A 10239-nucleotide genomic window follows, 5' to 3' on the forward strand; every position below is an offset into this window, starting at 1 on the left:
CCACCATGAACTCCTTTAAGAACAGCAAACTAAAGCTTTCAGAATTGCCCACACAGTCCCCTGATTTAAACTTTCATTGACTTAGATTTTCAATGAAAATTTGTGGGTAGAGCTTAAACATGCTGTGCATGCAAAGTGACCCAGGAAAATCTCAAAATTAGAAACGTTCTGCAAGTGGGTGAAAATTCCTTAAACAAGAATGGAAAGATGTTTGCATGTCACATTTACTGTCATTTTTTAAAAAGTTAATCAAATATAAAATAACTGTGCACCAATATTTGCAGAAATATACTATAGGCACATGGCCAAAAGTTTGTGGACACCTGACTATCACACCCATATATTTTACTGAACATCCTATTCCAAATTTAGTTCCCCCTTTGCTTTTATTGTAACCTCCAATCGTCTGGGAAGGCTTTCTACTACATTTTGGAGTGTGGCTGTGAGGATTTGCTCCTTCAACCACAAGAGCATTAATGAGGTCAAGCATCGATGACCGTAGTTATTTCTGTAAATATTTTGGCCTAGGAGCAAGCTCTCTGTTTTGTTCAATGGGCAGGGTATATAGTGTCTGCTTTTGTCTTAAGAGATCCGGTCCATGTTTTTCATTATAATGTACAACAGCACAGGTTTAACTGTCTAACTAACATTCATGGTTGTAGTTTAGAGGGAGTGGCTTGACAGTCAGACCACACCCATCGTTTCTCTACACTAAAACTGTGGGAGCTTCCAGAAGGAATCAGTACACACAGAAAAGTGTTTAAAGAAGCTCTCTGCTGAGCATTGATCCTCTATCCTCGTATTCAACATAGGACTTGCATTATGGCTGTAATGATACAACTCTTGAGCTTATGCTTACTGGTTCTGCTTGTGGGTGAGTGATGCATTCTTAAAAGCAGTTTTATGGCTGGTGTGGCTTTAATGGAGTTAAAATGTTAAACATGTTAAAACTAATAGATGCAGACAGCAGTAGGAAATGTTAGTAATCCTATTAAAATGTGTTCTACTCGCAACCAAACTGTGTTTGACCACCAGTTTTTATTGACTTTACTTAAAACCTGATAATAAAAATGTATTTTCTCCTGCCTTAGTTTAAATAAAACAATAGCCGAACCATGTTCCTTTTGAGGAAGTCTAATAGCTAGGATTTTATTTGGAAAAATATTTATTATTTAATAGTGTGTGTGCTATTATTTAATATTATTTCTGCTTTCTGTTTCTGGAGCTCTGTCCTCTCCTCTTAGGCCATCAAATCTCCATTATGTCATTTTAATTTTGCAATGAAACACAATTGGATGTGGTTAAAGAACAACAGTGATTGTTGGTTATATTAATAGCAGAAAGTGCTGCACCATGCCAGAGATTTTAGAAATTAAAAAAAAAAAAATCTCTATATTGCGACAAAGAATAGAATCCATAAATGACATAATCCATGGTCCCAACCTTAAACAGAGCAAGGAAGCCTGGAAGGGTAGAATGTAATACTGAAACTGTAGTGTCTGGAATAAAATTATTCAGTACCTTTATTATACTTGTATAGTCCACTGGACAATTAATCCCTCTTTTGGGTTCACTCAGATTGGTGTAAATCTTGTTTAGACATTTTTAGACTCGTTTTTGGTGACTGTTTAGGTAGTATTACTCATTTGGGTGATGCACAGAAAAGTATGTCATGGATTTTTGAAAATACTGTAACAACTACTTTTATCATGTTGCCCTCTTTTTTAAAAGACAAGCTCTTTTTCTTTCATTTATGTTTTTAATTCTAGCTTTTGGCAAACAATTTAGTATCAGTCTGTACCTGATTCAGCTCATTAACAGGCTTCAAAAAGCTGAGAATGTCTTTGCTTGGGTTAAAGTGCATTTCCTGGTCTGTATTACACCATGCCACGTCTGCATAGTGACAAATAGTAAAACTTAAACATAATATTGATGTGATAACCGAACATAAAAAAACATAAAATGATCATAAAGTAGTCATAAAGTATGACTTAAACAGGACCCAAAGAGAGGATAGTCACAAATAATTTATTTCATTTATAATTCTTGATATCTATGTTTGTGAAATGAGAGACAACTCCCAACTGTCCAATGAATTATTAACATTTTTTCCTAAACAAGACAAAGTTCAAGATTTTTTTGACTGGTGATTGTTCTTCCATTGCCTATAATGATAGCTGATTGCCTATTGCCTATAACTATAGCTGAAATGATTTAAAGTAGTCTTACTCTACATTCTAATGAATAAAATAACATTAAGCAAGGCAGAATGAATGTGCTCTGACAAATACAGTAAACATCCCTGCAGTAGTGCCATTGTTCCTGCTAGGATTCCGATTCACAGCAAGAGTAACAGAATTGTGTACATCTACAAAAAAGGAAAATAAAACAGTTGGTGTATGCATTTTGGCACTCACATAAAAGTCCAATCAATGTAATGTAGGCAAATAATCTCCCACTGAAAGTAGGTATACATTTTAAATATGGAAAAAGTACTGAGAGATTATACTTAAGTGAAAGTAAAGATAATGTGCCAAAATGTTACTCAACTAAAAATGAAACCATCCAGCCTGGAAAATATAAAGTGAGAAAAGTTATATTAAAAAGTAAACAGGAAATGTTTTACCTGATAATTGTGAGGCAATTAAGAAATAAAGATCAATTAATTAGGTAATATCATGTTTTTGTGTGCAAAGTGCATATTTTTACTTACTTAAAGGTGTTAGTTTGAAAGCAACCACACTATTTTACCTGAACACTTTGTAGGTAAAGCTTGCTGATTGAAGACTGGAACAATCACCAGGTGATTTTTCCAGTTTGGGCGAGTCTGTTCCCATGATAGCCTCAGATCCTTGTTCTTGGCTGACAGGAGTGGAACCTGATGATCTTCTGCTCATCTAACCAATTCACTTCAAGTTTGGATGCTTTGTGCATGCTGAGATGCTTTTCTGCTCACCACAGTTGTACAGAGTGATTATATGAGTTACAATATCCTTCCTCAAAGCAATCTGGCAATTTTCCTCTGATGTCTCATCAGCAAGGTGTTTCCATCAACAGAACTGTTGCTCACTCAATGTATTTTGTTTTTTACACCATTCTGTTGTGTGTGAAAATCCCAGGAGATCACTAGTTTCTGAAATGCCCAAACTAGCCCATCTGGCACCAACAACCATGCCAAGGTTAAAGTTACAGGGTTCACACTTTTTCCCCATTGTGAAGTTTGAAGTGTACATTAACCGAAGCTCTTGACCTGTATCTGCATGATTTTATGCATTGTTCTGCTGCCAAATGATTGAATGAATGGGTAATTGCGTAAATGAGAAGGTGTAGAGGTGTGAACGGTGAATGTATAATGTGAAGTTATTATTCAGAAACCTCAATAGACCCCAAATAATGCACCAATAGAGAAAGTGAACAGATTATTAATGTTATTCTGTAGACATGCTATGATACTCTCACAATTTACAACACAGGAAATACACCAGTTTGGACTGATAAACATGCCTGAAATAAGATACTTTAAACAATAAACAATAAGATGTGAAGAACAAAGCTACTGAATAGTGCAATGGACAAAAATGTTTTAAATATCTTTATTATTATTTTTATTTAATGCACACTAATTAGGTAATGAATTGACCAATCAGCTTCTTATATATATTTTTCACTGAAAGGGGGAGATTATCATGAGTCCCTATCCACAGTTTTGTTTTGTTTTGTTTTGTTTTGTTTTCCAAATAAAATGTCCCATGCACTGTTTCTTTGACTTTGCTCATATCTGTTTTTCTTTCTCCTCTCTTTTTGCTCAACTTCATTGTCAACTTTGAAGGTGGAACAACTAATGTCACTGTTCCTGAACCAGGTAAGGAAGAATTTGGACACCATGTAACTGTCTTCAGCACTATGGAACATTATTGCTGGCATTTATTTTAACAGTATGAAGTATGTGAACCTGGAAGAGTGTTTTCCCATTATTGATATACCTGGCTGGTCCCTGTGCCTCAAACCCTTGTTTCTCAGACAGCACCTGTCAAGAACTCCTGACCAACAAATAAAATGTCAAATGCATTGTTTATTTGACTTTGTTCATATTTATTTTTCTTTCCCCTCTCTTTTTTGCTGAACTATATTGTCAACTTTGAAGCTGAAAGCACACCAACTACCATTACAACTGCACCAGGTAAGGCAGAATTGGGACACCATGTAACTGTCTTCAACATTTTGGAACATTATTGCTCACATTTAAACTCATTTCAATCTGGAAGAGTGTTTTCCCATTATTGAGATACCTGGCTGGTCCCTGTGCCTCAAACCCTTGTTTCTCAGACAGCACCTGTCAAGAACTCCTGACCAACAAATAAAATGTCAAATGCACTTTTTATTCGACTTTACTCATATCTATTTTTCTTTCTCCTCTTTTTTTTTTTGCTGAACTATATTGTCAACTTTGAAGCTGAAAGCACACAAACTACCATTACAACTGCACCAGGTAAGGAAGAATTGGGACACCATGTAACTGTCTTCAACATATTGGGAACATTATTGCTGGTATTTATTTTAACAGTATGAAGTATGTGAACCTGGAAGAGTGTTTTCCCATTATTGATATACCTGGCTAGTCCCTGTGCCTCAAACCCTTGTTTCTCAGAGAGCACCTGTCAAGAGTTCCTGACCAACAAATAAAATGTCAAATGCACTGTTTATTCGACTTTACTCATAGCTATTTTTCTTTCTCCTCTTTTTTTGTTGAACTTTATTGTCAACTTTGAAGATGGAAGCATACAAACTACCACTACAACTGCACCAGGTAAGGCAGAATTGGGACTCCATGTAACTGTCTTCAACATTTTGGAACATTATTGCTCACATTTAAACTCATTTCAATCTGGAAGAGTGTTTTCCCATTATTGATATACCTGGCTGGTCTCTGTGCCTCAAACCCTTCTCTTTACACATCACCTGTCAAGAGTTCCTGACCAGCAAATAAAATGTCCCATGCACTATTTATTTGACTTTACTCATCTATTTTTCTTTCTCCTCATTTTTGGCGAACTATATTGTCAACTTTGAAGCTGAAAGCACACAAACTACCATTACAACTGCAACAGGTAAGGAAGAATTGGGACACCTTGTAACTGTCTTCAACATATTGGGAACATTATTGCTGGCATTTATTTTCATAACAGTTCACATACTTCATAACAGTATGAAGTATGTGAACCTGGAAGAGTGTTTTCCCATTATTGATATACCTGGCTGGTCCCTGTGCCTCAAACCCTTGTTTCTCAGACAGCACCTGTCAAGAACTCCTGACCAACAAATAAAATGTCAAATGCACTTTTTATTCGACTTTACTCATATCTATATTTCTTTCTCCTCTTTTTTTTGTTGAACTTTATTGTCAACTTTGAAGATGGAAACACACAAACTACCACTGCAGCTACACCAGGTAAGGCACAATTGGGACTCCATGTAACTGTCTTCAACATTTTGGAACATTATTGCTCACATTTAAACTCATTTCAATCTGGAAGAGTGTTTTCCCATTATGGATATACCTGGCTAGTCCCTGTGCCTCAAACCCTTGTTTCTCAGACAGCACCTGTCAAGAACTCCTGACCAACAAATAAAATGTCAAATGCACTGTTTATTCGACTTTACTCATAGCTATTTTTCTTTCTCCTCTTTTTTTTGTTGAACTATATTGTCAACTTTGAAGATGGAAGCACACAAACTACCACTACAACTGCACCAGGTAAGGCACAATTGGGACACCATGTAACATTTTGGAACATTATTGCTCACATTTAAACTCATTTCAATCTGGAAGAGTGTTTTCCTCATTATTGATATACCTGGCAGGTCCCTGTTCCTCGAACCCTTGTCTGTTTGACAGCACCTGTCAAGAACTCCTGACTAATTACACATGTGTGTGTCGACCGGGACTGTTCTACGATGCAAAGCTGAACTCCTGTAACCTAGGTTTGTTAGAATTCTCTTCTTTGTCCTTTCATGAATGTCTGCCTTATATATGCCAGACAATAATCGTGTATTTTAAAATTTTGATTCAGTTGGGGGCGGGTTTCAGATTTCATTGTATAGTTAATAGCAGAGATGGTGCTTCATATTTATGCTTTTACATGCAATTTCATTCCAGCAAAGACTTTCCCAAGTGATATAAGATTTACAAAAATGGACTATAATTCAAATATGGCAGACAAGAACTCAGAAATATTCCAAGAGAAAGCAAATGATATCCTTAACCAGGTCGGTGCCTGAATTTTTTTCAGTCTGTTGATTGATGCAAGTCCTTTTAAATCTTTTCTCATACTATACATCTGCTTAAGCTGGCTAACATAATGTTCTAAGATATTACATATTTCAAAAATATTAAAGAGATCAAATGAACCTGTTAACATGGCTTTTTCTCATGTCTCCAAACTCAAACACAGATTAACACTGTTTTGACTAAAACTGAAGGTTATCTTGGATCCGTGGTGAAGAGTCTATCGTAAGTATATTTCTGCATATATGTGTAACTAAGAGGGATTAAGGTGAAATAATGCTTTGCATACAATAACTGCAATTACAAATAAGAGATTAAATTCTATTCTCCTTTTTTAAATGTTGAAATTTATTGGATTGTGTGATTGTATTCCTTTAAGGCAAAACAAATGATGAGTTGAACTGGCTTTGCAGAACACGCAGAACTGATGATTTAAATAAAAAAGATTGTTATATTTTTCATTACTGTGTCAATGTGCAGAAAAGGCAGTGTAATAGCAGATGTGCAGAATTTCTACAGTCCTTCGTCACAAGTTACTGAAGAAGATGTACAGATGGAATTACTTAAAGTGCCAGAAACAGACGTCACAAGTATGTCTCTTTGTGTATACCACCAACAATACCAGTAATCTCACATATTCTCTTGTTTGTGAGAGTAAGGCTTTGCTGTAAGTCTCACATATTTTGTCACTCTCTTCAGTGAAGAATTCATGCTCTACTGGATTCTGTGAAGAGACAAGCACATTATGTAAAGACAATAATGGTCTAGCTGAATGCACTTGCAAGAATGGATACATAAAGTTGACAGCAACACAACAGGCTTGCTTTCGTAAGTTATACTTCATGTTTCCTAAACCTAATTTTAAAGACTTCAGGTAATTCAGGACATTACATTTCTATAATTATTGATCACATGTCATTTTCAACACAGCCTGTCCCAGTGGTGAGAAAGCAGTGGATTCTGAGAAATGTGAACAGTAAGTTTTGCCCTTCATACGTATAGGAACGTTTGGTATTCAAATTGAACTCAAATGTAGGATTTCTGATGAGTGTCACTTTTTTTTTCTGTGCAATTTGTCTTCATAGTTTGAAATTTAAAAAAGTATTTTTATTATTAAGGTAATTTACGTAACATTGTTGTCATTTTTTATTTTTATTTTTAAATTAGATGTTCTTTTGGATACTCTGGTTTCAACTGTGAAGAATGTAAGTTAACATAAAAAGTGATAAATTATTAGCACAGACTGTATTAAATATAGTATATATTTTATAAAAATGAATATGCATTATTAATATGAGTGACAGTCCCAAAGTGAATCTTAAACCTCTGCCTTTTCAGCGTACCTCTTAATTCTAGTTGTGATCGCCTGTGTTTTGGGCACACTTCTTCTCGGCACTCTCATAGGTGCTATAGTCTTGTACTTGAGGTAAGAGTCCCTAGTTTATGTATACAAAACCCAAGCTACTCTATGTAATATAAAATTTTACATTATGGTTTTTGATTAACTTCATCCTAGACAGGGGCATAGCCAGGCCTTTTACAGCGGGGTGTCCAGGTTCTGATTTAACTGGGGTGGGACAAACTACTAATCAACATCCATATAACATTATATAATGTGGCTATATGTGTATGGCCTGAATAGGATCACCATGCATAAAGGGCAACATTTGTTTGTCATCTAGAAAACTACAAAAAAGTAAAAGCTAACAAAAACATTCAGCTATGTCCCATGCAGTACATTAGTGTAAGAAATTCAATATAATTAGCTAATAATAATAACTAATGAATTGAAAAAATTACAGTGTTATGCCCTCAAATAATAAATATTGTTGACAGTTAAAAAAAAACAAAAAAAAAAAAAAACAAAGTTTGACCAATATTTACTTATTTGTTAGTGATCAGGGAATAGTTTGCTTCTGTTAGCTAGCTAAACATGTTTGTTCTTGCACAACATTAAATGTATTGACAATTATCATTTTTGGACAATGATGAAATAAACTTTCAAATTTCCCATAGATGTTGGGATATGTAGTGAGCAATCGTTTATTATTCAAACTAGCCTATCACAGACAGATTTACCAAAGTTGTTCAATTTAGCATCATATTATAACTGTACTGCCAATATAATAATATAATAATAATAACAGTAGTAGTAGTAGTAGTAGTAGTAGTAGTAGTAGTAATAATAATAATAATAATAATAATAATAATAATAATAACTACGCTATTCCTATAAGCCACCCCTTAGCTATGTCCATGATCTTAGAGACAAAGTTATATGAGACAAATAATATGTTATTCCTGTTTATGTATTTTCCCTTCATAAAAGGTCAACAAAAGAGACCAAATCTCCAGAAAAAAATTCCCCAAATGGCAATCTGGAGTTCAATAAGCCTGCAGGAATTCCCAGGATCCCACGGGCTAACCCTAATGGTGGCTGGCAACCGACTAATCTGGAGATGGCAGACAGTGGAAGCAGAAATGCCCTGGTGACAAAGGACCACACAGATAACACAACGGTAAGAAGTGTCTGCAGGTTATTTCATTCAGCCAAAAATGGGATTTGCTTGATGTATTAGAAATGCATTTTTTTGATTGAACTCAGTATGTTTCACAATGATTTGTTGAAAGGCAAATGACTCAATGGTCTGTTCCAGATGTGGGATAATGCATACACTGATGATGCAAGGAGCCAGAAGAGCCAGACACCCTTTAGAACAGGATATGGAGCCTCAGGAGCGAATAACGGGCCCAGGGCCAACAGGAACCCCTACTATGATGCATATGAGGACAAAATGCGCCGATACTAATTTTACACACACAAAAAAAGACTCCATTTATTGATTTCTTCAGCAGAAATGGTTTGTCTTATAAGAAGCTTGGCTCTATAGAATGATGCTATTAAAAAACATCTGTACAAATAGGAAAAAATATTTAAAGTATTAAGCCTTAACATTTGAATTATTAACATTAGAAAGAAAGTCTTTTATTGAACTGTATGCTGGACAAAAACGAATGAACATTACAATCAGAGTAGGTGTGTGTGTGTGTGTGTGTGTGTGTGTGTGTGTTTAAAAGTGAAAGAGCATGAGACAGAGATGGTATGTGCAGCCACATGTACATACCTATAATGTGCTAAATGCTATGTAATCAACATATTAATTTTATCTAATTTATAATGTGTTTTTTTTTATTTGTTGTTAGCAAAGCTTTAAAAATCACACATGTAGTGAAATTAAAAATGATGTAATTTATTATGTCTCATAGATAAAATAATGGTCAGTTTGGTTCACTGAGTTCTGACCCAGCAGATGTCACCGTTTCATGCAGTTTGGGCTTATTCCTTCTATGAATAACTGAATCAGGGCTTGTTGTTGTTGTTGTTGTTGTTGTTGTTGCTGTTTTGCTGTTCACATTTTTGTGTTTTCATGATTTAATGTCTAGGATTAATTTTAAGTACAGCCATTTCAATGAAATGTCATTTCATAAGAAGGAAAATGACTGGAACATTATGTAAATTGTGTACTTTATCTGCAGATTCTAAAGGAATTGTATATAAATATGAGCAATCCAGGTGATGTGCTGCATTTTATACTCAAATTTTTAATGTTTAAATAATTAATGAATGCACAAAAACAATAAAAATTATTATTAATAAAAAGAAAAAAGCAGTGTTCATTATCAGCAGTAATGCTATAAATACCTGTGTTGAATAAAGTATTGGGTTTAACTGAAGTGAACTAAGCTTAATGACAAAATTATGACCCTTAATTTTTTAGCTGCACATTGTTTTAACAAAAGCTCAGGTATTGCATACGTAATAGATATATTTGAATACATCATCTGTTTCTGTAGGCTTTCTACACTAACTGCCACTTTATTAGGAACAACTATACATCTACTCATTCATGCAATTACCCAATCAGCCAATCATGTGGCAGTGCTGCAGTGCG

The 10239-nt window shown here is 34.8% G+C and overlaps 1 protein-coding gene across 3 annotated transcripts; it reads left to right on the plus strand.

Moving 5' to 3' along the window:
- The first annotated feature begins 209 nt into the window (after window positions 1–209).
- Window positions 210–9954, plus strand: muc13b (mucin 13b, cell surface associated). 3 transcript variants are annotated; one of them, XM_053639023.1, is made up of 18 exons: window positions 210–874; window positions 3830–3862; window positions 4145–4180; window positions 4454–4489; window positions 4772–4807; window positions 5073–5108; window positions 5414–5449; window positions 5720–5755; window positions 5863–5982; window positions 6158–6267; window positions 6453–6511; window positions 6767–6876; window positions 6986–7114; window positions 7217–7262; window positions 7454–7491; window positions 7625–7712; window positions 8616–8805; window positions 8944–9954. In XM_053639023.1, the coding sequence occupies exons 1-18, from the start codon at window positions 823–825 to the stop codon at window positions 9094–9096; spliced, it is 1344 nt and encodes a 447-aa protein (XP_053494998.1). In that variant the 5' UTR covers window positions 210–822; the 3' UTR covers window positions 9097–9954. The 3 variants fall into 3 exon arrangements, with proteins under 3 accessions (XP_053494998.1, XP_053494999.1, XP_053495000.1); XM_053639024.1 differs by lacking the exons at window positions 4454–4489; window positions 4772–4807; XM_053639025.1 differs by lacking the exons at window positions 4772–4807; window positions 5073–5108; window positions 5414–5449.
- Window positions 9955–10239: the final 285 nt, after the last annotated feature.

This window comes from Ictalurus furcatus, chromosome 13 (assembly GCF_023375685.1).
Source record: "Ictalurus furcatus strain D&B chromosome 13, Billie_1.0, whole genome shotgun sequence".
Taxonomy (NCBI): domain Eukaryota; kingdom Metazoa; phylum Chordata; class Actinopteri; order Siluriformes; family Ictaluridae; genus Ictalurus; species Ictalurus furcatus.

Excerpts from the sequence above, each read along its gene's own strand:
- muc13b (XM_053639023.1), top strand. The coding sequence starts at position 823 with ATGGCTGTAATGATACAACTCTTGAGCTTATGCTTACTGGTTCTGCTT. Across the intron at positions 3,863-4,144 it reads TGTCACTGTTCCTGAACCAG|CTGAAAGCACACCAACTACC; the intron begins GTAAGGAAGAAT and ends TCAACTTTGAAG. Across the intron at positions 6,512-6,766 it reads TCCGTGGTGAAGAGTCTATC|AAAAGGCAGTGTAATAGCAG; the intron begins GTAAGTATATTT and ends GTCAATGTGCAG.